The 27,110-nt window shown below is 38.1% G+C and overlaps 4 protein-coding genes across 6 annotated transcripts; 3 read left to right on the forward strand and 1 right to left on the reverse strand.

The window, feature by feature from the left end:
* The first annotated feature begins 2,211 nt into the window (after positions 1–2,211).
* On the forward strand, positions 2,212–3,162 carry LOC115625741. 2 transcript variants are annotated; one of them, XM_030520895.1, is made up of 2 exons: positions 2,212–2,960; positions 3,040–3,162. In XM_030520895.1, exon 1 carries the CDS (start codon positions 2,221–2,223, stop codon positions 2,917–2,919), a length of 699 nt encoding a protein of 232 aa, XP_030376755.1. In that variant the 5' UTR covers positions 2,212–2,220; the 3' UTR covers positions 2,920–2,960; positions 3,040–3,162. The 2 variants fall into 2 exon arrangements, with proteins under 2 accessions (XP_030376755.1, XP_030376756.1); XM_030520896.1 differs by having other exon boundaries at positions 3,055–3,140.
* On the reverse strand, positions 2,874–21,179 carry LOC115625740 (putative nuclease HARBI1). Of its 2 annotated transcripts, none has more exons than XM_030520893.1 (3): positions 20,497–21,179; positions 3,966–4,182; positions 2,874–3,902 (listed from the first exon to the last, which is right to left on the reverse strand). In XM_030520893.1, exons 1-3 carry the CDS (start codon positions 20,526–20,528, stop codon positions 3,006–3,008), a joined length of 1,146 nt encoding a protein of 381 aa, XP_030376753.1. In that variant the 5' UTR covers positions 20,529–21,179; the 3' UTR covers positions 2,874–3,005. The 2 variants fall into 2 exon arrangements, with proteins under 2 accessions (XP_030376753.1, XP_030376754.1); XM_030520894.1 differs by lacking the exon at positions 20,497–21,179 and adding an exon at positions 4,244–4,449.
* LOC115626069 (cuticle protein 8) lies at positions 20,579–21,565 on the forward strand. The gene has a single exon (XM_030521322.1). The coding sequence runs from the start codon at positions 20,579–20,581 to the stop codon at positions 21,563–21,565; it is 987 nt and encodes a 328-aa protein (XP_030377182.1).
* A 1,199-nt stretch (positions 21,566–22,764) lies between these two features.
* LOC115625926 (importin subunit alpha) lies at positions 22,765–26,775 on the forward strand. Its single transcript, XM_030521163.1, has 6 exons — positions 22,765–22,926; positions 23,303–23,458; positions 23,536–23,849; positions 23,912–24,482; positions 24,966–25,113; positions 25,183–26,775. The coding sequence occupies exons 2-6, from the start codon at positions 23,396–23,398 to the stop codon at positions 25,656–25,658; spliced, it is 1,572 nt and encodes a 523-aa protein (XP_030377023.1). The 5' UTR covers positions 22,765–22,926; positions 23,303–23,395; the 3' UTR covers positions 25,659–26,775.
* Positions 26,776–27,110: the final 335 nt, after the last annotated feature.

A 27,110-nucleotide genomic window follows, 5' to 3' on the forward strand; every position in this document is an offset into this window, starting at 1 on the left:
CTAGTTGGAAATAGATGTTTCAAATATAATATAGAATAAGTCGTGCGATTCTCCAGGAGAAACTTATAGTTAGTATAACGATAAGCAAGCAACATAGAAGAAAAACATTTATGTATATTAATAATCGCGGCATTTTAAAACATTTTCTTTGGTTTCAGTTTATAAACCCATTTACGTTCACTGGCATGCCACAAAACAATTTGGGAATAAATGTAGCAAACGATACTAAAATTATTGTGCAAATAACAATAGAAAACCGCTTCGCAAAAGTTCAACGACGGAAAGATTCAACGGAAAGATATAACGCCCATAACATCCAGCTAAAAACAAAAACATTTGGGTCCAGCGCCGTACGTTTTTATTTGGTGTTATAAATCACAGAGCATCGTTTTTTAAAAATGTGGAATTAGGATCTGACATTAAGAAAAATAGCTTCTAATAATTTGTCAATCCACATTTATAAAATTTGTGGCGTTCATATCTTTTCTGAGTGTACTCTGGGTGTACATATACATATGTATATATAAAAGAGTGGACCTTGTTTTTTCGATAAACCCCACCCCGTCCCCTGGGGCAATGCAGATGCATTGTTTTGGTTGATGCACCGAAAAATGTGCAATGGCCGGCAGACGTTGTCAACGAGGCCTGTCAACAGAGCAGTCGGGCAAAAATCCACACACTCACACATATGTATAATGTACTATATATGTACGTATGTATATGTGCCCTTTAGTAGTTGACCAACTGAACGAGCTTCGGTTAGTGCTCAAAAATTAGTAAACATTCTTGTTGTTTGGCAGTTTTTATGTTGGTCGCTGCAGAATATGCCGAAAATGATTTTGTTTTTCTGTGAAGAATGGCGTCGGCGCTGGCGTTCGGTTTTTGCAATTTGGTTTTGTGCCTTGTTGTTGTGGTTGTTTCTATCGTTTTTCATTGCCTGCTGCCATGTTCATAATTTGCATGTTAATATCGCCCTTGAGTCTCAGCTCAGCAATGAAATTAACGGCTGGGCTGTCTGTGTGAGTCGATCAGTCCAGCGCGCTTCACCGCTCTCACACACTCTCGATAGCTCGCTATGTGTGTTTGCGGCTTTCTGTTTGTTGTGGTCGCGGCTGGAAAAGTTTTTCAAACAACAACAAACACAAAATGTCATGCAATTAGCACTTCATACATACATACATATGTACATATGAGTTGTGGGCGTGCCTCTGCCTCGCCTCTGTCGCTGTGAATTATGTTTGCATTTTGCTGCACAAATAGTACATATGTGTGAGTATTTGCTAAACGTATTGCATTTTGTATTTTGGCGGCTAATGATCAAATAGCATTTTGTGCGCTACAATTTAATAAATGAATGGATGCTGATTGTGTGCTTTGTAAGTGGAACCTGCCATTTACATAGTTACATTGAATTGTTTTAATTATCCGTAAATACTATTTTAGTTTAAATATAAACTAAATAAAGCGTCAGACTCCGAACAGTTGTTTAAGTGTGCGGCATGTCGCAACTAGAAAGAGAGTTACTTACTTAATTTTTAATACATATATCAATTATTTGGAAAACAGTTAAAGTATAGTATTTATTTTTCTCCCATAAATCTCTAGCTAAATTGAAAAACTCTATAAATAATGTTTGCACAAATGGCAAACTTGGCATTTCCCAAAAAAACAAAATATACACACACAGAAGGTCTAACCAAAAAGCGCAAAACAATTTGCAAACAAAATATAATTTCGGAAGCACGCGTTTGGGAGTATTTAAAATATTTATGCGGTCAGTGACTGTGTCCCCAAGTTGTTGTCGCATTTCAGCGACCACAATCGTCGGGCACCTAGAGACCGGCTATAAATCAATGAGACTGCTGGTGCGTGAAGAAAAATGTATACTTTATTTATTTCTATGCTGAATGCATAAACAACAAACTGTTCTCATGCAAATTATGTTTATGTATTTTGAATTCGCTTTTAAAAGTGTGAATTGCTCCCACATTTTAGAAATTTTACCAAACTCGTTTTTTTTATAAAGAATCATGTTTAGAAATAAAACGTTAAAAGAACGGCTGCTTTCTAGCGATAACCACGCAGAGTTTCGATGTCTCAAGTATCGGTCTTCTGCAGCGCCAGTGGCATATCGGCATATCGATACTCATCACTCTCAGAAACGTAATTATCGCTCATCTTTACAAACAATAGGTAGCTGCACAAAAAAAAAATAGTGAAATGAGCGGCAGTTTTGTTCCAATAAATGTACCGGAGTGGGACGTAGACAAAACGAAATTATTCCTGACTCTGTACAATAGCAGGAAACACGAGTTTCGAGACCCATGTATAAAGAAAAGGGACTTGTGGCAGGAAATAATCAGCGTGATGGAGAAGGAGTGTGACATGCATGGCTTGGACCCTATCAAGGCGGACAGAAAGTTTCGCAATTTAAAGCAAAAATACGATAATTTAATGGATCATGCCAAGAAATACGGTACCACCAAAACATCCTGGACCTACTTTAGAGAGATGCAACAAATTTATTGCGACTCACCGTCGGTAGCTCCATACCACTCTGTATCTTCGTATCCCAGTTTCGAGGAAAACGATCCGAAGCAAGAAACAAACATGCAGGGACTAAATGTAGAATGTATAATTAAAGAGGAGCAGTCGCGAAGCAGTTTCTGTTCGGACAGTGCTTCGTCATCAATACTTTCCGTGGGCAACAATATTTCAGCATTACCGCCTGAGAAAAAACGCAAGATGGAAGAGCACAGGCAACCCTCTATGCAGGAAGAAGAAAATTTGGATCCAGACGAGCGTCGGTTAGAGGTCCTTAGTGGGATTCGAGATGCGCTCGAGAGGGCTAATGATATACAGGCCGAAAGGAATGAACTTTTAAAAGAGTATATTGCGATTCAATCCAGAAATAACTAAAATATACATATTTTCTATACGATTTAATATTAGGAACACGTGTAAGTAAAATAAATTAAGTTCTTTAAACGTAAATGCCATTGATTTTAAACCGACTGATTCAATCGATTTTTGATAAAGTTTCGTTGCTCGTAGGCATCCTCTGCGCATATTTGATTGTCAACAAAGTTATTGGGCGGCATAAAAATTTTGGATACCGCCTCTTCATCGATGTCATCTTCTTCAGCCGTATCCTCGTTGATTTGTATGAAGTTGTGAAGCATGCAGCAGGCGCTTATTATATAGTTTGCTGCTTTCGGCGTTTTAACATCCAAATATTGCAATCTGCGGAATCGGCTTACAAGCAGCCCGAGCGCCCGGACAATAATCGAATGCAACACATTCAATCTTTTATTGTATATCTCATGCGCGGCCTTGAATTGGGTAACATCTTTTTTCGCATACGGAGTTAACAGATTCGTGCTTAATGGGTATGCCACATCTCCAACTAAACGTCTATCCTTTTTCATGCACAATGGGCTGTTTCTGAAGACTGTTGCATCATTTATACTCCCAGGCATTCCAATGAAAACGTCCATAAATTTCCCTGCGCTGTCACAAACCCCCTGTAGTATTACAGAATGATAGTTCATGACATTGTAGTAATCAAAAGAATTTTCTAGGGGCCTCCTTATGGGTATGTGACAGCAATCGATGACGCCAGTCACGCCAACGATTCCACGGGATTTAAATTCAAATATATCTGCGGTCAGTGCTTGTTCTTCCTCTGTCTGCCACTTCACGTATTTCGGCATAAGTTTAGATAGAATTTGAATACATTGCTCAAAAACGAATTGTCCCCATTTTTTCTCAATGCTAAAGCGATTTGCAACAACTTCAAGCGACTCTTGATTGCCTAAAATCCAGAGAGTAAATAAAAGTTGTGATTCCAAGTCTATGTCCTTGGTCTGTTCTCTCTCAAGTGCCACTTCTTTGAGTAGTATCTAAAAATATGCTTATTACAAGTATATAAAATTTACTAATAGTATATAAGATATTTTATGTACCTGAAATGTAGTTCTATTCATTCTAAAGTGCTGCTTAAAATCGCTTAACATGTACTCCTTAAGCATAATTTGCACATGGCCTAGGGACGCTTGCGTTCTCTTGCTAGACTTTGTTTTGTATTTGAGCTCGTCAGTGATCGCATTTATAAAGTTCAGGTCTAGCACATCGCCAAAGAACTCGTTCATTAAAATCTGATTTATTCCAAAAGCCATTTTTCTGCAATTTCAAATAAATTCGTTTATTTTGTAAACAAAATACTGCGAATTCAAACTCAAACCTTTTGTTTTTTTAGGTATACATGCTCGTGTAATATTAATTTATGTCTGTACAAATACTCAATTTTGGAGACACACACATTTGCACAGCTAAAACAATCAGCTGATGGAATCAAGAATGATTGCAGAACGATTCCGATTAGTACAGGAACGATCGCTTGCTATCGATTTTAAAATTAATCGATAAAGCTGGCAAAAGAGTGCTGTAAAAAGACCGACTTACAAAAATTTGTGTTATTAAAAATTTTTTAAATTTATGAAACACGTAAGTGCTATGCATGTACGCATGAATGTATGTGGAGCTCTGGTCCTATAGAAAAGATTTCGTAAGAAATTGCTGCTGGCAGAATATTAGCTTCCTTTGGAGTTGCCATATCGGTTTGTAGATTTTTAGATTTCTTTTCAACAAATTATTTAACGTATTATTACATTAAAACTATGCAAACGCTTTTCTTTAACATTAATAGATATATCTCCTTATTTATGTAGGTATGTACATATATGTTTTGTATTTACTTGTTTACTTTTACAAGCTTAGAAATATTTTGTCAAATGCTAAGCAATACATTACATATTTGCGATTATTATTTATTTTTGATTTTATTATTTTATTTAATTAGTTTAATCTTAAAAAAAAATAAAAATAAAATTTTGATTGGTAGTACTGTAGTTGTAGTGCTGCGTTTAAGAATTAGGAATTGAGCCTGTTCGAATCTAGTTTTCTTGTCTAGACTACTATTTAAATGTCTGCAACTGATTTATTTATTATTTAATAATTAATGTTTTAATTAATTGTTTACTTTTGCTGGAAAGGCCAGACCGGTCAGCTTTTTCTGTTTTTTTTTTTCTATTAATTTCCACGCGTTTCATGTATTCATGCACCAGGCGAGCATAAGTGAACAGCGAGTAAACAAGCCGGCTGGAATTTAAATTGGGAATGTAAACAAAACCAAAAGTAAACAAACTGAAGTTGTAAACAAAAACGATATTTGCGGTGCTTCGCGAGATGTAAACAAATTGGGGCTCTCCTATTGGCTGCGCTTCAAATGTAAACAAACGCGATCCTTGCGGTGCATTGCGAAAAGTAAACAAAAATCAGCTGCTCCGCCGCAAAAAAAAAGCAATGCAGCTGCCTACTGCCCATTTATGTTCGCCTGGTAGATAGAGTTGGTTTATGCGTCGTTTAAAGGCCAACTTGGTCGGGTGGAATTTAATTTGTTCGGTTTTGGATATGAATGAGCTCCATTTCGTTTATTAATACACCAGGCCAGCATAAGTGCCCAGCAAGTAAACAAGCCGGCTGGAATTTAAATTGGGAATGTAAACAAAACCAAGAGTAAACAAACTGAAGTTGGATGCACTTCAAATGCAAGTAATACGGTGCATTGCGAAAAGTAAACAAATTGGGGCTCTCTTATTGGCTGCACTTCAAATGTAAGCAAACGCGATCCTTGCGGTGCATTGCGAAAAGTAAACAAAACTCAGCTGTTTCACTTTAAATAACCAAGCAATGCAGCTGCCTACTGCCCATTTATGTTCGCCTGGTAGATAGAGTTGGTTTATGCGTCGCTTAAAGGCCAACTTGGTCGGGTGGAATTTAATTTGTTCGGTTTTGGATATGAATGAGCTCCATTTCGTTTATTAATACACCAGGCCAGCATAAGTGCCCAGCAAGTAAACAAGCCGGCTGGAATTAAAATTGGGAATGTAAACAAAACCAAAAGTAAACAAACTGAAGTTGTAAACAAAAACGATATTTGCGGTGCTTTGCGAGATGTAAACAAATTGGGGCTCTCCTATTGGCTGCGCTTCAAATGTAAATAAACGCGATCCTTGCGGTGCATTGCGAAAAGTAAACAAAAATCAGCTGCTCTGCCGTAAATAAACCAGCAATGCAGCTGCCTACTGCCCATTTATGTTCGCCTGGTAGATGATGCAGATAAGTGTCGTTGAAAGGCAACTTCGATTTTGCCTTGTTTTTTTTTAACACGCTTTTATTTTTTCTAGTTTTGGAACTGGAACTAGCAAACTTCTTCGCACAAGAAGCGCGAAGGAGTGCACCCAATAAATGCAATTCGTGCTTATATGGCACATTCCTTCAATCGATCATGCATAGTTTCCATATCCATTATAATAAAAATATTGTATTATTTCCTTCCGAAATCATTGTTATTTAAGGAACAACAACTACTCTTTACAACTTTTGTTTGCTTATACAAAACGTATTTATTCGAAACGCTAAAATGAATTTAAGCTTTAACATAATAATAATACTAACATATTTTAAATCTTTGCACTTTAAGTGTTGCGATATTTGTTTACTAAATTAATTGTATTTTTCGTGTTTTATGGGTATGAGTTTATTTTGGTATACTATGTACTATGTATATAATATACAAAGTATATGTACATAAAACCTGAGTAATATGATTTCATTTTACAATTTAGAACTTAACTTATAGCATGTGGCATATTTCTGGTGTTTTTGGTTTATAAATTTGTATTATTTGGTTAACATTATCAAACTTGTAAAGTTTTTAAAGTTTGCCAACAGTTTGTAGTTCATTGTTTATAATTATTATCTTATATTATATGTTATTACTTTTACTAAGTTCATATAAATGTAAATATTTAAGTTATTAAGAAAACTTTTTAAATAATTTACCACATTTCTAAAATTTGTTTACATGTTTTATATTTAATTGTAAATAACTAAACTTGCAAAGTGAAAAATTTAACAAATAGAAGTATGCTTAAACTAAATTGTTGATTGACAAGACATAGCCATGTCCGTTTGTCCGACTGTCCTGATGAACGGCTGGAATTCGGCAACGGCAAAGCCCGCATTGACCAAACTTGGTAAGTAGACTCTATTAATACCGATGCAACACGAGTCCGTCTGTCCGGATGATCGCCAGGATTTCGGCTAAAAGGAATAAAAACTGTAAGTGAAAATTGGAAAAGCCTTTAAGTTTTCTAAATCATTTATTGTTATGTCATGTGCGCAGCTAAGGTGGAAAAACCTGCAAAACAGTGAAAATTAAAAATTGATTTCAAGTCAATATTGAAAGTTTTGGGTATGTCAGCGGGGTCGTAGGAGCGACAGATCCAAATAGAGTTATTGGCCATAAACGAGACACATTCGAATAAAACACATAGGCAGCATAATTTCCTATGTACAGCTGGTCGACTCTTATCTGCGAGTCATAAGCCAGATTAGCGACTAAAGTTTCGCGTCGGCAGCAAAGTTGGCAACTGCATTAAAATTCCAGCTACAAATTTAGCTACACTCAGAATATTCTACTATATAGCTTAATGGTATGGATGGACTTGGAAATAAAATTGGTTTCAATCTATGCCATTAATATATGTAAACCCAAATTAATTAAAAATATATATATGTATATGTTTTTAAAAAAGCTTGGCTTTCATATAAATTTGAATTTTTATAGAAAATACTATAGATTACATAGCTTTCAAAGTAAACATACTTCAGCGACAAAACAAATAATAAACAGCTTTACCAACTAAAAAAATAACTTAGCGCTTAGTTAATTCATAAAATATAAATGTTTTTAGGCTGGACAGAATAATAGGTTTGTCAAACCAAATTTGTAAAAAATATATATTTTTTTAAAATATGCTCACACCTATTATTCTGTCCAGGGATGTAGAGTATGTACACCATAAAAAAGAAGAACTATACAGATTAAATCATGTTATTAAGGAAATCTTGGAAATGTTCGAGAAATGAATTGAGTTAAAGATTTTTAGCATCAAGCGCAAGTCTATTTATAAGCTAAAATCAAATTTAAAAGATAACTCAAATTGAACAAGTAAACAGCCCCTTTATCTTCGACTACAATTTCGTTCTCATAGAATTGCAATCGTGCTGCTGAAGCATTTGCTCCAAACACTCCAATGGGAACCATAGATTGCCTAAATATTGATGGACAGACATTGTTTTGAGTGTACGCTTGATGCGCTGTTGCATTTCTAGAGGCGTCTAAGAGCGGAAAAAGTGCAGCACGCACAAAACACAAACAGCATCATACTTGTAGTCTGGCCAATTATGCATGCTGTGCTGAGCTGAGCTGATTGTTTTGCATGTCAACGTCAATGGCAACCAGAGTTGATTGCCTCCGCTCTGCTCAGTTCCGTTCTGCCACGCCCACAACAGCCCACAACAGTCATGCAGCTGGCCTGACAGGCTCTTGCTTATTTGTTTAAATGAAATGTCGTTGACATGTCAAGTGCGCCGGCAACGGCACTTCTGAGGCGCCTAAAAGGTAACAAAACGTACTTTAAGCCACTTGAGCTTCGTTGTGGTTGTTGTTGCTGTTGTTGCTGTTGTTTTTGTAGCACCCGATCATGCATCAGGCAAATAGTATATGTTGTTAAACAATGGCAGAGACTGGCAGCAGCGAGCTGACAATTGTCGAGTGCCAAAAATCACTGCGTTTTTCGCCACGCCCCTCCCCACTTGTCCCGCAAATATTGACTGACTGTCATTATTTTGCATATTGATTGGCTGCAGCATGCCCGCATATCTTATAGATACAATTTTCACTCGCGTGCAAGCACAGGGGCGTAGCGCATTTAGGGGGTTTCGATTTTATTCACCATTAAGTTAATGGTTTCTTTTCATAGCTTCTTGTTTTTGTGATTTGAGAAAGCCTGGAAGGGTGTTTTTCCAATATATTGTCTACGACTGTAATGTGAAAATTTCTTCCTTTCTTTGTTTTTCTTTCAGGGAATAATACTGAATGTACATATTGGTAGTTTCAAATAATGGATGTATTTCATTTCCACTAATTTAATTAAATTGCAAAATTTCAGATTCACTAATTTCAGAAAAAAAAAACAAGCTTAATCTGCCTAGAGGTTAGGAGAACCTGGATATGAAGTTTGGTTATTCTTGCAGATGGACATTGCTTTATTAATTCGTCTTGTCTTTCTGATCAAGAATAGATATACTATATACATACATACATACGAACTAAAAAATTTTACACGGTTACCGTTTGGGTAAATGGTTAAGGAATTAATTCAAACTGTTTATGTTTTTCTTGTTAATTAAATATTGTTATGCCCAGTTCTATTAGATTTTAGCAAAGTCTAAATTTTGGGAAGTAATCATCACAATGTATTCACGCGCAATAATATAAGTTTTTCTTGCAAATTTTGGGGTTATTCAACCCCTTATCTCTACGTCCATGTCGTCTATTTAGTCGACTTGGCAGCTTCGACACCTTCAACACCGACGTGTTGACACTTCAACATCTGCTCTCTCCAACCTTCCTTCCTTCCTAGCCAGCTTCTGCAGCCGCCCTTGCCTTTGGCCTTGATAGTGGCAGCCTAGTCGGGGGTTTGTGGTTGGCTGGGTGGCTGGTGTTAGCTCTCTGCTGGTGGGGGAAGGACACATATTTTATGGGTATGTAAAATATTTTATGGTGCGCGTTTGCGTTGACGCGTTGTTTGACATTGTAGAAATTGCTTTTAATTAAAAAAGCTCTGCGCAAAAATATGAGCACGCATGGGGCTGGCTATACGTACTACAAACCAGTATAGTACAAATGCATTCATATATATAGCAGACTATAGGGGCTTGGTGCTTGCGAGCAGCAACTATTGCGCAAGGGGGACCTTCAGAATTGGCATTATTTAAAGGGTTTATGGAACAAAATATACTACTAGGGGCAAAAATTTAAATGTCAGACCCATACTCGTACATAAAAAGAAGTGGTGGCAATGTTGCAACGAAAGTTGTTGCAGAATTATATTAAATTAAATAAATTTCTTTAAAAATAAGTTAAAACTCATCTTTGATATTTATATTATTAGTAGAAGAACATGTATCTTTTTTAAATTTTAAAAGCTAAGAAAGCTTTTTAAATACTTGTATTAAAGTCTATCTTAACCAAGATATGATGTGTGATCTAAGCAGTTTTTATTGGGTTTATTATTCTTCGACTCTTTAACCAGAATAATACAAAAATTCCGGCAAAACTATGTATAATACTCTAAAAACTGTGCGGTCCTAAAATGTATTATAACTTGCATTCTGAAATTATAACACTTAAGCAAAGTTGGGTTGAAATGTAGAGTAAGACCAGAATATTTAAACTGATGTATAAACAGTAAGGGGCTTAACTTTGTTATCGTTTAAATAAAACATTTCAACATGGATTTCAAAGTTTTAAAGGAGAGGTACTCTCTACCACTAATTAATACTCTTGAACTTATTTGGAAGAACCATGCCGATAAGAACCCATTGGAATAATTACTTAGAAGCAGTCATCGCGTAATAAAGCTAAGCGCAACAATCAAGTATTAGAAAGTTATAGCTGATAAGCGATTTAATAATCTTCATCAGTACCTGTATAATAATTTACAGAAAATATTAGTTAAACAAAAGATAAACTAATGTACTCAAATATAACATTAAAAAGGATTACAAGTACAGGGAAACCTTGAACTTTAAAATGAACGAAATAAACGACTGCTTGAAGTTGAAATTTTAATAAATACAAGTATAAAAGGCTTTTAAACCGGGCTTAGGAAATGCATTTCGTTATTGCATTGAAAGCTTAAAGCTATAAGGGTAAGGAGCCGTTTTTATTTATTGCCTGCATTGGGAATAGTATTAAGAGCTGGGCTTTATTATGTACATATATGCTTTTACAAGTATTACTTGTAACAACCCATAATTGCTTCTTAAAACTTATTTTTTATGAAAAACTATAAATATACTTGTATAGCGCTGTATTTTGCTTTCGAGCATTTAGTTTAAATCCAAAATTGTAGCACTTTTTAGCACATAAAGCTTCTTGTTAACGCATTTAAAGTTCAATATGCTTTAGATACCTTAATCCGCATTTTTTCTGCGCTCTCATTGCAAATATTATTAAAACCATATAGTTTTCATGCCCTGTGCGTTAGAAACTATTGTCGCAGCATTTAATTGGATTTAAAGTAGCAGAACTCTAAACTGGCATACCATTAATTGTCTGGGCTGTCGAAGTCTATTCGAAGTCGAAGTCCAATTAGAAACAAACAGCAAATCCGCTTAGCGGTCGCATAATTAGCTCGATTCGTAGCCAGCCAGTCAGCTTGGCAATTCATCCGATTGACAATAGTTGAAGTATTGCTATTGTCTGGAATTAATGTTTTTCATTGCATAATCTTTAAACCGCTGGCTATGAAATCAATAAAGAAATAAATCACAAGAATCGTGTGTCAATTCTTATTCGTTTTCGTTCGATTTTTGGGACCGACAAATTCGGCATCAGTTGACGCCACTCGATTTTAATCGCATCGTTAAATTGATTCATTTCTTTGTTTGTCGCCGACTCTTGGCCATTTCGGCGTAGGTGGCATCTGGAGACTGGAATAAATGGCTCCATGAATTATTGCTTCTGGCATAAATTTCGCTCTCTGCACAAGAAAATTACAAAAATAGTCGTTGAGCCGAGCTATAATTGTTGACTTCTTTCAATTCCCTAATAAATAACACTTAAATATTTCAAAAACTAATATCTGTATGTTTTGTACCTTTTTATAGTTTTTGATAAGGGAAATCCATAATGGAATAATTTATCAATTTTAATATTTATACAAGTATCCTGACCAAAAGGGTAAATATATACAAGTACAATGCGAGTGGATGGAGCCATGTTCCTCTCTCTGTCTGTATGAATGCCAGGATCTCAACAAGTGTAGGAGCTAGAATTTTTAAACTTGGTATCCAGATTCTTCCAAGTCTGAGAAAGGACAAGTTTGTATTTTTTTCGCACTCCCCCGCATGAAGTGTTTTTTACACAAATTTAGTGACTTCCGGTTAGTGCTCATGTGTTTCTACGTCAATTTTAATCGTGATAGGTCAACTGTTAGGGAAGCTATAGCCACAAATATTATATCTACATATGATATACCAGCTGTTGTTGTTGTTGCCGCTGCTCAACTATGTACAACTAATTCTGTTTTTGCACGGTCTTTTTTTACACGATTTTGATATAATACGGTTTGAAAATTAAAAATTGCCTATATACTTGTATTTCTTTTGAGATAAGAAACCAATCACATATTTTGGATTATGTATTTTTTTACACGGTTGTTTCTGGAAGCAATCTACCGTGTAAAAACAGAATTAGGTATATATTCCATTTAGCACGATTCCTTTTGCATATGATCATTGTCTGTTTTTACACGACTTTTTTAGGAACCTATCTACCGTGTAAAAACAGAATTATGTGTACTGTACAAATACACGAAAACATAGTCACGCATAAACACTCATATACAAAATTTCAAAACACCACAACACACTATTCGTCGAAGTATTAGAGATAACTTTTTTTCAAAACTTAAATAAATCAGTTCGGCTATTTCTGTTCGCCTGGTATTTAGCTAATATTGTAATTTGCCTTTTGGCCAACAAAATATTTTCTAATAGATGTAAATAAATAAATAGTTGTAGTTTTTAGTGTTTATTGGTGGTTGTTGGCTAATCAATCAACATTGGAGTTGTTGGTGGTTCTGTATGGTATGTATGTATGTACATCTGGTACGTATGTGTGTTTACATATTTACATACAAGTATGTATTTTGTAATTTATGAATTTCATTTAATTCGCTCGATTCTACCAATTTTTCTCTCTTGTTTTGCATAAATTCTAATGAACAAATGATTGCCTTACATTAGGAAATGCAAAATGGCTTACATACTTGTAAAATAATAATAATAATAGTAATGGTAGCTACCAAGCAATACTAATTTTTGAGCATGCTTGGAGTGCTTGGCCGCTTAAAGAGTAGTCAACATATTTAGAATACTTGTATTTGTGTCAAATATTTAATTTTAGACTTACGGAAGAGTGGTGGGGAGAGGGGTGGGGCTTATTGGAACTGTTCTTACTTCGCGCACAGTCATAGTTTTAGTTTCTGCTTCTCCCACATTCTCCTCATCCTACACACTAAGTATAAATATATATGTATGTAAAGTATCTGCTTCATGATTTTATCGTTCATAGCTTTCATAACTGCCCCCCGCACTCCCTTCCGCCCATTCCTCGCCTTCACGAGCGCTGTGTTGATTTCCGTTTCAACGCGCCAATTTTGATGGATTAATGCGACTTGGGCGACATTTGTTGTCGGCATCTTGGCGTCAAACCAGACGTGAGCGTGTGCGAGCACACACACACACACACACACACACGCACACTCATACACACACACGCACACTCATACACACACACACTCATGCACACATTGTTTTCCATACAATCCATTCAGTCGATTCGTCTCAGATCGTTTCTCCGTGTGAGTGCAGAGGAGGAGTTGGAGAGGGGGAGAGGCAGAGACAAAAGGCAATTGACTCGGTTGGGCACAAAGCATGCGGAGACAGCGCCGATTCATTCAGATTCGTTTGTAGAATGCGGAAAGGTGATTATACGCCTCTGATATATTGCAAATTTTGATCGATAACTGTGCGACGGCGATATTACAGTACGTACAGCATAAGATACCTATTAATAGTCAGATAGTAGGAACAATAGAAAAGTAAGCACTCTATAAAATAAGTATATATAATTCAAATTGGCAATAATTCGGAGCTACTGATACTCGTACAAGCAGATTATTGCTGACAAAATTTCTGCATTTAGCAAGGGCGTAGGCAGGGGGGCAACGGCCCTCATATAAAGTCGGCAAATTTTCGACACTATATCGCCTTAAAATGGAGTTGGAGTGGATTTGTTGCAGTTTTTTCATTGATCATATGCATAAGTTATTTTTAAAATGAATCGTGCATTATTTAATACAAATTTTATTTTTTTTGGGCCCCCTCCCCCCTTTGGCAAAAGCTGCCTACGCCCTTGGCATTTAATATTAAATGATTTAATTGAATTGATTATTTTAAAGTTTAACTATTAGATATAATAGATAATAAAATATCTTTTTAAAGAATTCCGAATATTATAATTTAAAATGTTCATAAGAAACTAAAAAAAAAACTATGGAAAAACTTATAATTATACTGAAAAAAAAAATCCCAGATAACAAAAATTATAATAATTTAAAATCCAGGTTTTCCAAGACCTTAAACTTTCAACACAAATAAATGTAATGGCTAAACAAATTGTTTTATAAAAATTTGAATTAAAATAAGTTTCGATATATTCATTAATAAACAAAAAGTTTGTCCAGGTGCTGATTTTTTAAATTTTTGGCAGCATTTCGGATAGGATATATAATTTTACAACGATGCTTCTTATGGCAGTTATATTAAAAAGTGGAGCGAACAAAATACATAAGTATCAAATCAGTTGTTGTTATAAACAAAAAATGAACTCTATAAAGAGTGATTGTTCCTATGCGGCTATATGTGATGCGACATAAAGCTTGAGCTGGATATAGCTAAGCTGTCGGCGTTCATACAGACGGACGGCAGTTCCTAAAAAACATCGAACTGTTTGGCTTAAACAGACTCCCTTTGGTTGCAAGCTTATTGTCTTAGCCAGTTTTTCCTGTATAAACAGTAAATAGCTGGTTTTTAGCTGTATTGTGCGCTTATGAGCGGTAAATTAACGATTTGGCTTAAAAGTTCCTGTTTGCTGACTTGGAAAGTTTTTCGCAGCCATTTGAATACAGAGTCGGGCTCGCATGTCTAGAACTTTGGCGCTAGACCTTGGAATGCATTTCCATTCGCATTTCCAGCTCAATGCCTCGCCCAATGACCAAACAGCACACACGCACACACATGCACATTCACACATACATAGATGTGTGTGTGTGTATGTGTGATTTTTGTGTAAATTGTCTGTGGAACTGCCGTGAAGTGCCTTTGCATGCAGTCAAGTGCCAAGTGGCAAGAACAAGTCCCCATCCGTTTCACCTTTTCACGCCACTTGCTGTGATGTGCGCTTTTCACTCGGCACAGACCCTAGCACCCCCACCCCCACCACCTCTACCATGCTCAATACACTCACACACACACACACACACACACACACACATGCAGACGATGCTCATTTCGCTGGCTAAAAATGCATTTCCTGTCAAGTGTAAAAAGGAAATGATGTGATGACGCTCTCGTGCTTTAACGTGCAATCAATCATGGCCGTATCTCTGCCATTTTACAGCTACAGAGTTAGTCAACCACCACCAACCACCGATCACCCACCACCCACCTACTCATCCGGCCCGTGCCAGCGTCACGTCTGCTGCTCCTTTTGTTGCGGCAAAGTCAACGAAAACGAAACGAAACGAGTTTATTAAGCCTGGCAAATAGTGTTAAGTATTTGTCAAATGTCAGAGTGCCACGCCCCGGCAAAGGGGCTGCAAGCAGGCCTAACACCCACCCACCCACTGCTGTGCATAGGCGCGTTTCCGTTTCAGGGGCATATTGAGAGTTTGCATAGAATTGCAATTTCCGTCTCTGACATTCAGACCACAACGCATCGCAATCGCGACTCAACAAATAAAAAATGCGTGGCTTTGCAAATTGAATGAACACTGAAGGGCGGAGGGCAGGAACGGCACCGCAATCGCAATTACAGAAAATGCTTATACATTTACATACTTATATATATCTATAGTATAATGATGACAATCTGTTGAGCAACGAATATATGGACAGGTAAGAGAATCACTTTTTCAGTTTTTAAAATAAACGAAGAAGCGTTTGCAGTTTTTAAAGAGACTTGCAAGTTTTGAATTTATATTCAATTTCTTTCTAAGACTGAATCATTTAAATTAATGATAACATTAGAAATTAAAGAAAATTCGTAGCTACAAATTTAAATGTAGGATATCCAGTTAAAACCCTACATTTTTAAATAAATATTTCTCTAGCAAAAATGTATAGAAAAAATCAACGAACTTTCTGTAGCGATTATAAAATCTGCACTTTTCTCAGCTGCAAGTTTTGAAATGCATATATTATTAAACATGTAATATTTTTCAGCCAACGGAAAAATAAATGATCATACAGTAGAAATATGACTATAGTTTTCTTTTGATGGCAGCAATATATATAAATATAGAATAAAGGCGAAGTCTGGTAAACAAATATACCTCTGTGTGTGGATTTGGGAAGTTAGAAATCCTTCGAAGACATTTTTAAGAATCTTTAAACGTAGCTGCAGTCGATAAGAGTGATTTGTGAATATAATTCTGTATTTTGCTTTGTGTTCATTTTAATCATATTCTTTTAATAAGTAGTGGATTTAATAAGAATTATAAAGTTATCAAATGATTGATCAACTCAAATAGTGATAATTAAGATTTTAAATTGAGTCAGCAATCCCTTTCTTTCGATCAATGTAACATTCGTTCGTTTGCAACTTTTAAGTTTTTTAAATTCAAAAGTGCTTCCGTTTCCTTAGATTGAGATAGGGATATGGGTAGGATTTATTTATGGGGAAAACTGATGAACATAGATGAAAATAGATAGATAGATAGTTTGCGACTTGTAAGTATTTGAAATTCAAAAGAGCTTCATTTTCCTTAGATAGAGATATACATATAGGTACGATGAATTTATAGAAAAAACAGATGAAAATATAAGAGCCAAAAATCAGTTTCAATAACTGAAGCAACTATTTCACTATTCCACTATTTCTTTCAGTGTAGCATTCATTCAGCGTCGTTCGTTTGCGTCTTGTAAGTGTTTCAAGTTCAAAACTGTGACCGTAACTGCTTCTTTCTGCGCAGATATGTACATATGTAGAGGCAGGGGTACGGGTTTGGGCGTGGGCGTGGGCAGTGGAGGTAGTGCGAGCACTGGTATTGGTACTGCCCTGGTTTACCTTTACCCACAATCGTGGATATTTTTGCATCTTTATTTAATTTTTGTTCGTTCCTTTTTGTATTTCTGCTGACTACGTGTTTAGACGCTCTAATTGGACGTTTGTTTCACGATCTGAACAAAAAATAAAAATAAAGCCATAAACACTTCACGCACTTTCAATTTTTGCTGCCGAACATTAATTGTTGCTGTTGTTGTTCTTGTTGTTGTTATTGTTGTTGGCGAGTCATTGAACGTTGAAAAGATACTATGATTTTTTTGTTGTAGGCCTAAAATTCCTTGGAATTAGTGCTGCATTGCCGTTAAATGGTTGTAATTACCTTTTTATTTTGGTTTCGAGCACAAATGAGTTGACAAATTTTTGTTTCTTTCGCTGCTCAGAAAGATCTTAGACCACAACCTTCGGCGTCGACCGTTTGTTTACTGAACCCCAAAAAGGGGCAATTCATGAATTCATGAACTTCAATTGAAAAATGCAGCAATTACATAGATATTATAAACGGGTAGATGTCTAGTATATAGTATACATAGACTGTTTGATAAGTCCATCTGAAGGTTAAACGACCCCCGATTGATACTTTTGTTGGCTCGTTTTAATTAATTTCCGGCGCGGCATCCTTTGAGTTTCCGCCAGACACCCAAACAGCTCTATTATTGTGCAATGCGCTTAATTATATTTTTATTATTGTTATGTTGATTATTAAAATAATTCGCACTATGCAGCTTTGATATTTTTGGCTCGTTGGATGCGAATATGGAACAAGAGGCTTTGCCCAGATTTGCCAGACATGCCCATTCAAATGTACAACTTAATTGCATTTTTGCAATATTTATGCGATGACTTGCCGAAAAGTTGGCCAGCATTTGTTGGGTCAACGAAAGCACTCGATGGTGAGATCGGCTTGAGAAGTTGTGACATTTCGTTGGCCCTAAGTAGTTTCCAACTGATATTTTCAGTCACCATCAAGTCTGTTTGAGAGTTCCAGCAAACATTGGCAAAATGTTTATTTCAAAAACTAGATAATGCTTACTTTTAAATTGGAAAGTTCCCCACTACATATGAATGATTTAACATTGAATGAAACTCGCAAAGAAAAATAAATCTTCACATACTAAATCAAGTTAGAGAGTACGTTTCGATCGAGCTCAAGAAATAGTTCAATCGACACAATTGAGTTCAAGTTACTAGAAAAAGCAGCCTAACCTAATTAAGTTTAAGAGAAATTTTAGTTATAAAAGCTCGTTTGATAAAAGAAATAAATATTTCTTTCTTTTCAATGTGTTTTGAGTATCCTGCATAGGTCAATCGAGAAAGGTCAAGAAGAATTTAAGTTTTTAGGAAATAATGTAAGCCCATTCGAGCAGAAAAGAATTTAAGTTATTAAAGAAAGATTAAAAGTAAATTTGAACTAAATAAATAAAAGCTTATTCTTGTCGATGCTTCACTTGTAAAACGTGAGGTTTGTCAGCTAACTGCTACTCTAATGATGGCTACCTGACTTAAAAAGTGTGTGAGTTGTGGAAAGATATATACAAGTATGTTACCGGTGGCGATCTAGGTAATGACTATGTTATCGCTGTTAAGAGCAATACAGCTCTGGAAGCTTTCTACCGCCATCTAAAGTAAATCTAATCCAAGGTGCTGTTCTAGGCAAGATTACACTTTTTTAAACCATTACGAAAGATTTTTAAAGCAAAGCTTGTAAGCAACAAAGAAAGAATTTGCAAAACATGTTCATATTATGGGGAGAAAAAATAGGAAATGTATTTAAAGAAGTTGGACGCTCCAACAATTTACTCGCAATACGCAATTTCCAAAAAGGTGACAAAGTTGCAAATTGTGCGAAATAACTTTAAGTAAATAAATAAATAACTACGTGTGCGTAGACGCGTTTGCTGAAAATTGGAAACAATGACAAATTTTTTCCAAAAAACTAAGGAAAAAACTGAAACTCATGCGGCAAATGAAGCGAACGTCGTTGACATACAAACAAACCAACAAACTTACCAAAAATAGACGAAAAGCTGTTGACAGCCGGGCGGAGGGGGAAGAGGCACGAATTTGTCTAATTTTTGGGCCAAAATGTGGATCAAGTGCAGAAATGCCGCACTCTGTTGTAATGGTTAGTGGGAATGCAGCTCCTGGGGATGGGGATGGGGAGGGGACTAACAACTGTGCTGTTAATTAAATAATGGCATAAATGTCAAACAATTATGCGACATAAGCATAGCCTATAGGCCTACAAGGAAGCGCGGTCTACAGCTGAACTTGAAACTGCGACCAAAAGCGCAAAAACCAGTTTCGAGCAATTGTCGAATTGTCACCAAAAGATACATTACGCACGCATGTATGTGTGTGTGTGTGTGTGTATCTTTGAGATACCAGTTTGTGTGGTAGTGTACCTGTGTGTGGGTGCAACTTCTTTGGGCTAATTCTGGGCACACGCCTGCCAACCTCTGTCGTATAAAGTGGAGCGAGCGCTGCTTGGACCGCATCATTAACCAAACGGTGGTCAACAGACGCGCTCGACTCGATTCCGATACCGATTTCGACGAGGACGAAACACCACAACCGTGCTCGCTATTTCAATATTTGTCGTGACGTGTGTCTTACATTTTTAGAAACTTTTAGCCAATTGAAAGGAACACAATGGCAAGTCAAGTAAGTGATTGCCACTGACAATGGGCAGCTAAAGTGGATATATCCAGAGTTTGTGGAGATTGCAGGACAAATAGGTGTTTAATAAAACAGAGAAAATACACATTGGCTTAAATATTTTCATATATACAGAAGTTTTGTTTTAGCCTCTCTGGAGAGCTTAAATCGAGATCGAAATATGATGTCTTCAGTTCGATTTTCGGTTTATTTTCAAAGTAGTTTATGGAAAAATATTAGTAAAATATTCGACTGTTATGAGGTTATTCTACATTTTGTAGTCTCTGATTAAAACTGGTTTCGAAAATTGGCGCCTTGAAATAGCACAACAAATTTCATAGCTGTATCAAACTTTTTTCATTAATTGAATGCTGCGGAATTTTGGTGATTATTTTTAGGTTCTGGTTTGAGTTCAAACGTCATAGATTAGAAATGTTAAGTACGTATGTACATGGGACAAATATCAGTGAGGCTCTGATGTTTTCTATAGCTACTAACTAGTTACAAAAAAAAAAAAAAGAAAAAAAAGCAATTTAAGAAACAACTCTCTAGCATTAGAAATGGTATAAAAGATATTAGTAAGAATAACAATTTAAATTGTTACTAATTTTTCACTTTTAGCCCAAAACTGTAAAATCGTTTTATATTTAGGGGCAATAAAATGCCACTATGTATTGAAAAAAACAATATCTATGAAAGATCGACTCGATTACGATAGCTATATTCAGTCTATGTGCTTGAATTGTCCTCAAAAATGTTGTTGATGTTATTTAAACGAAATGTTAGCTTACCTTAAATGTTTGCCTTTTGATAAACTATTCATTGCTGATTGTCTCTTGCTTTCGCCCACAGCAACTATCGATTTTGAGCCTCATGGCGCTCGTTGGATACTGCATGGGGGGCTTTGCGGCCACCTACGCTGGCTATCATCCGAATCCCACCGTTGCCAGATTCTATCATACTGCGCCACCTTCTGCTGTTTATCAGCAGACCACGGTTCCTTTCCTCACCAAGACTCTGCTGCCAGCTGCTCCTATCTACACGAAGTCAATTGTGGCCGCACCTGCTCCCTATACGGTCGCCCAGACAGTGGTTCCTGCAGCCGCACCCGTGCCAGTTGTAAAGACCGTAGCCGCCCCTGCCCCGGTCGTTCCTGTACTGAAGCAAGTGGAGTTGCAGGCGGCACCTCGTTATGATTTCTCGTACGGCGTGCACGATTCGGTGACCGGAGATATCAAGAGCCAGGTGGAGTCGCGCAGCGGCAGCAATGTGGTTGGCACCTACAGCGTCCTGGATGCCGATGGTTACAAGCGCACTGTCACCTACACAGCCGACGATATCAATGGTTTCAATGCGGTGGTGCAGCGCGAGCCAGTTGTAGCGGTGCGCGCCGCTGCTGCTGCAGTGCCAGTGGCCGCTGCCGCTTTACCCACACCCATCAATGTGCTGCAGCCACAGTACTATCAGCAGCCACAATTGGTGCAGCAGCCACAACAATTGGTGCAACAGCCACAGCAATTGGTGCAACAGCCACAGCAACTGGTCCAGCAGCCACAGCAATTAGTGGAGCAGCCACAGCCCATCAATGTGGAGCAGGAGAGCGAAGTTGTAGAAGCACCACGCCAGCCAGAACAGGAGCCAGCGCCCGTTGACTACACAGAGAGCCAACAACAGCCACAGCAGCAGCCACAATATCCTCAGGATCAGCAGTTCCCGCCTTATCCCGCTGCCGGTGCTGCGCCTACGCCCTCCATCGATGATTCAGATGTTGTGGAGGCCCGATCAGCCCTTGAGTCCGAGGCAAGCAGCACCACACCAGCCAGCGAGGAGCCACTGGAGGAGAACAAGAAGACGGCTTAGGTTGTGATAGACACGCTGACTTCCCCCATGTACATTAAATGAATATGTTTTCCATACTTACTTACAATTTGTTGAGATTAAAACGCTAAACAGTCAAGCACAGATTTTTCTTTAATCTCCAATCTGAGCAGCCGTCGCTTCAATTGTAAAACAAAATATATATATATGTGTGTATTATATAATACGCAATGTCGCAGGACGGAAACAACAACAATAACAACAGCGGGGCCGATTCCGAACGAGAATTGGAAACCCAGCATGAATTACCAACCCGTTCGAATCCAATTGAAAATGGTGGAAATGAAGATGAAAATCAACATCGTGCCACAGGTGGTGCTGTGCCACAAGACCCGCCAGCACGTGACTCGTTTTTCATCATAACATATTCAATTTATATTTAAGACGCACTCTTTCCGCGGAAGTACGTAAAAATGAAATACCGCTTAAATTTTGATTTTGATGATCAGCTGTTTACAAAAGCGTGCAGGGTGCCCAGCCAAACAAAACTGTGGAAGCCATGGACAAACAAAAGTCTGAGAATAGTGTGGCCGCTTTCCGGTTATTCGAAGTATTGCAGTTAACTTAATTGTATCTTGACTTTGTTTATGCTGCGTTTGCAGTATGGATTCGTTTTTAAATTCAATAAATTCAAATACCTAATTTGTTTTCCAACGCCATAATATGTCATTCCGCATTTTTTGTTTTAGTTTGGAAACAAGATCAAATCTTAAACTGTAATCCTGCACATTTGCCACTTATTGTCCTTTTCATTTAATATAGCATCGACACAAACAGGCCGCGCTGCGCTGAGTTGGTTTGCAGATTCCGCACGTGGGCCCTGGGTTCGTATCTATGCTAAACGGTGTGGATTGTATTTCGATACGAGCATTGCTGATATTGTGGCTATTGTTGTTAAACTACTTTTTTTGTATGTACATTTTTATGCAACGTTACCAAATTCCCTAATAAATAGTTAGGTTAGCGCACATTAAATTTGAAATGCAGGGTGTCTGTTTTTTAAGCAGCAGTGCGCAGTGCTACCAATTCGTCGATCTACACAAAAAGAGAAGAAGCAGCAATAATGCGCCACAAAATGCCAAACGCTTTGATTTGTGACGCTGCTGAAGCGCTGTTTTTTAAATCGAACGGTAATTGTTGACCAAAGTAAGCTTTGCAATCAATTTCTTCCGCCTGCCTTTGTCGTCTATGTGCCCAAAAAAATATTTCACATTTCCATTCGAGTGTTCGACGCGTTCACATCGGGTTAGTAAGTGTGAAATTCATAAAAATTACAAATTTACATGGAATAAAATTTTAAGTAAGAACAGTAAGAAAAATTAACTGCAAGTGCACACATACAGGTAAGTTTGAGTGTGTTCTATTAGAATGGTTAAAGAGGGGGGATAACAACCTCCACAACAAAGGGCCTGCTGTTGCAGTACGCAAATGGCGGATTCTCTTGCACAGTTAGACAGACGCAGCCGCAGCTGTTGCTGAATTGTTGTTGTTGTGATCTGGCCTTGCAGAGCCGGTATCTGCGCTGTTGCTGCGCTGCCAACGTCGCTGTTGTGAATAAAGGCGGTAAAAAGAAAAAATTCAAAAGAACGTTCAGGAAATTTTAATGTGTCTGTGTGTGTTGTGTGTTTAGTGTGTGTGTGTGTGTGTGCAGCAGCCCTTTGCCTTTGCTGTCACACTTTGTCGTTTCCTTTTCTAACCGGCAACATTTCGATTTTCCAGTCTTTCACTTGTCATCGTAGCATCAACATACACACAATTATAAAACTAGTGGGAATATAAATTCGAAATATATATAAATAAAAATACATTGAAATGAACAAAACGGACACATCCACTCGCCAGGGCGCTTACAAGTCCAACTCCATAAACACGCAGGTAAGCGCAGGACTTTTCGACCTGACAACTTAACCTCACTTTTTTGCTGGACCCTATTCCCCGCCTATCTTTTTTAGGACTCGCGCATGCGTCGCCATGAGGTGACCATCGAGCTGCGCAAATCGAAAAAGGAGGACCAGATGTTCAAGCGCCGCAACATCAATGATGAAGATCTTACCTCACCTCTTAAGGAGCTCAATGGCCAGTCGCCAGTTCAGTTGTCCACAGACGAGATTGTGGCTGCCATGCACAGCGACGATGCGGAGCGCCAGTTCCTGGGCATGCAGCAGGCCCGTAAGATGCTGAGTCGCGAACGAAATCCACCCATTGATCTGATGATTGGACATGGCATTGTGCCCATCTGCATCCGCTTCCTGCAGAACACTGACAAGTAAGTATCTCTGGGCTCTCAGACGTGATTTGTTCAGTATTTATTAAATATGTTATTGGCAGTCCCATGCTGCAGTTTGAGGCTGCTTGGGCTCTTACCAACATAGCTTCGGGCACCTCGGACCAGACGCGCCAAGTCATTGATCAGAATGCAGTGCCACATTTCATCAACTTGCTGCAGTCCAAGTCCATCAATCTGGCCGAGCAGGCTGTCTGGGCTCTCGGCAACATTGCCGGCGATGGCGCCGCCGCCCGTGACATTGTCATCCAGCATAATGTGATCGATGGCATACTTCGTCTGATCAATAACGACACCCCTTTATCGTTTCTGCGCAACATCGTGTGGCTAATGTCGAACTTGTGCAGGAATAAGAATCCCTCGCCACCGTTCGAGGAGGTGAAGCGTCTCTTGCCCGTGCTGTCGCACCTTCTGCTCAGCCAGGACATTCAGGTGCTTGCAGATGCCTGCTGGGCTTTGTCCTACGTGACCGATGATGACAACAATAAGATACAGGCTGTCGTCGATACAGATGCTGTGCCGCGTCTCGTCAATCTACTGCAAACGGATGAGCCGAGCATCATTGTGCCTGCCTTGCGCAGCGTTGGCAACATCGTGACTGGCACGGATCAGCAGGTGAAGTACAATATTGTTGCAATGTGGTGGGAATTCTGCTAGGGAAGTTCGCAAAGTTAGTTTTGGCTGGAAATCGAGTTTGAAAAGCACGCGTATTATAGGAAAAACTAAATAGCTGCGGTACAGCTACTAAGTATGAAAAGCGCAGAGGAACACATTTATAGAACAAAAGAAACAAACTAAATAGCTAGGAAGTTTTAGAAGCGACGAGGAGAAATAGGTTTTTTAAATTTGTAGTTTTCGCTTATTAGCTGATCTTCAGTTGTGCGATTTAGAAGGGATAAGATTGATGATGATTCCCCTTTTAAAGTTATAATCATGCTATATGTATGTATATTCAAATCGTTATCATGAACTAATATTTAAATATATAGCTTAGCCTGTAGTGGTTCTAATCTTGAAGCAGATAGTTTCCATTATGAAATGATCGAAACTGTGTCTGTGCTTTTTTATAAAATAATGAAACATAATTCTTTCCCATAGACCGATGCGGTTATAGCTGCCGGCGGTTTACCCAAATTGGGTCTTTTGCTGCAGCACTCGAAGAGCAACATTGTGAAGGAGGCTGCCTGGACAGTCAGTAATATTACTGCTGGCAATCAGTTGCAGATTCAGGCGGTTCTCGATGCAGGTAATTGCTTCAGCAATGCACCGACAAAAATACAGATTTAATAATGGAGTACCATATGCGGCTTTGCAGGCATCTTTGATCAGATACGCCAGGTGCTGGAGAAGGGCGACTATAAGGCGCAAAAGGAGGCTGCATGGGCAGTGACGAATACAACAACTTCGGGCACGCCCGAGCAGATAGTCGATCTGATTGAGAAGTATAAGCTGCTGAAGCCGTTCATTGATCTGCTCGATGCCAAAGATGCTCGCACCATTAAGGTGGTGCAGACGGGGCTCTCGAATCTGTTTGCGTTGGCCGAGAAGATGGGCGGCATAGACAATCTGTGCCTGATGGTCGAGGAAATGGGCGGTCTAGACAAGCTGGAGGCGCTGCAGCAGCACGAGAACGAGGATGTCTATAAGAAGGCTTATGCCATCATTGATGCTTACTTTAGTACTGGCGACGATGATGCTGCCGAGCGAGAGTTGGCGCCGCAGGAGGTTAACGGTGCCTTGGAGTTTAATGCCACACAGCCAAAGGCGCCCGAGGGTGGTTACACTTTCTAGGAACGTGCACTCTCAATTACAAAACACAACACACCACACACTAGTTTTTCGGTGTTGTCGGCCGCGCGTTTTTTCTTTTTGTATCTCATGCTACACACTGTGCCATTGTCATCGAAAAGGCGCGTGCAGACATAAACACACAACAAAACACACACTATAAACACGCACACACACACGAAAACGAAAATATTACTCTACTCGAATTTATATACCAATTATCAATGTGCAGCAAAATCAGCATGCATAGAGTTTTTAAATGCATTTGCTTATATAAAGCGTTCAAATCCCCCCCATACACTATATAATTCCTGGTCCCCGCGCCAGCACTAATTTATTATATAATATAACACTACCCTATATCGTACTCCTAAGTGGGCTCTCTGTTCGCTCACGCTTTTAATATAGAAAGAAAGAGCACACTTTACACTAAGATTTTTGTTCTTCAACTTGTTACCTCACGTGTCGAACATTGTTCTGCCGTTTGGAACGTCCATGCAACGCGTTTTGTGGCGCGTTTTTATTCTTCAGCCCCAGATCTCCAATCTACATACGCACACAACGCTCAATTCAAACCCAAACTCTCTCTCTTTAAACACACTACACTCGCTCAAACTTTCTTCGCTTTATTAAAAAATGGACTAATGGTTACACTCGGATCACACGCACATTTGATGCCACCAATATTAATAACACACGCCACTCCTGGTCAATCGAACTGTGATGACCAAAGAAGCTCCCAAACGTGTGCACGCCTTTTTCTCAGCTGGGCTGCTTAGCAGTCTGGTGCCACGTTTTCCGTTTGCCGGCTTTTACAGCTTAGATCGTTTTCCTTTTTGCAATATTTGGAGATTTTGGGGCCAAAGCGCTGCCTCTGACGTGTTTGCATGGCCGGTTGCTGTATGTGTGTTTTGTTTTTCAATGAACGAAATGCAGTCAGTAGGCTCTCAAAATATTTTTTAAAATGTATGTTTGTAAAACGAAGTCGACCCCCGCAACCCACTCACACATCCTCATTCACGCACGCGTCCGAAATCTTTGTCAAACTTTATCATTCCAAACGCTGTTTAAATTTAACGAATAAAATGTTTAAGTGATAAATATAATATACGAGTATGCACATGCTGTGCGGAATTGTGTTTTAAATAATAATAGCTGTTTATTTTTCGAAATAGAGCCAGTTTTTCAAGCTAGTTATTTCGTGATTATTTGTCAGTGGAAATGCTTATTCATTTGCAGCATACTTTTGGGCTGAACTTGAAATTCCTCAGTTTAAAAAAGCGGTTTGCAGGTTTTTTTCAACTGACAATTTGAAATATCGGTTTGTCGCCTTATATCTTAAGGCTTAGTAAAAAAATGCGATAAATGAGAAAATGGTTATTAAATAATTATGCAAATGGACTTCATAATTTAGCTATACTATGGAAGCTGTATATACTTTGATTTACAATCAAA

This window comes from Scaptodrosophila lebanonensis, unplaced genomic scaffold (assembly GCF_003285725.1).
Source record: "Scaptodrosophila lebanonensis strain 11010-0011.00,11010-0021.00 unplaced genomic scaffold, SlebRS2 tig00000080-arrow-pilon, whole genome shotgun sequence".
Taxonomy (NCBI): Eukaryota; Metazoa; Arthropoda; class Insecta; order Diptera; family Drosophilidae; genus Scaptodrosophila; species Scaptodrosophila lebanonensis.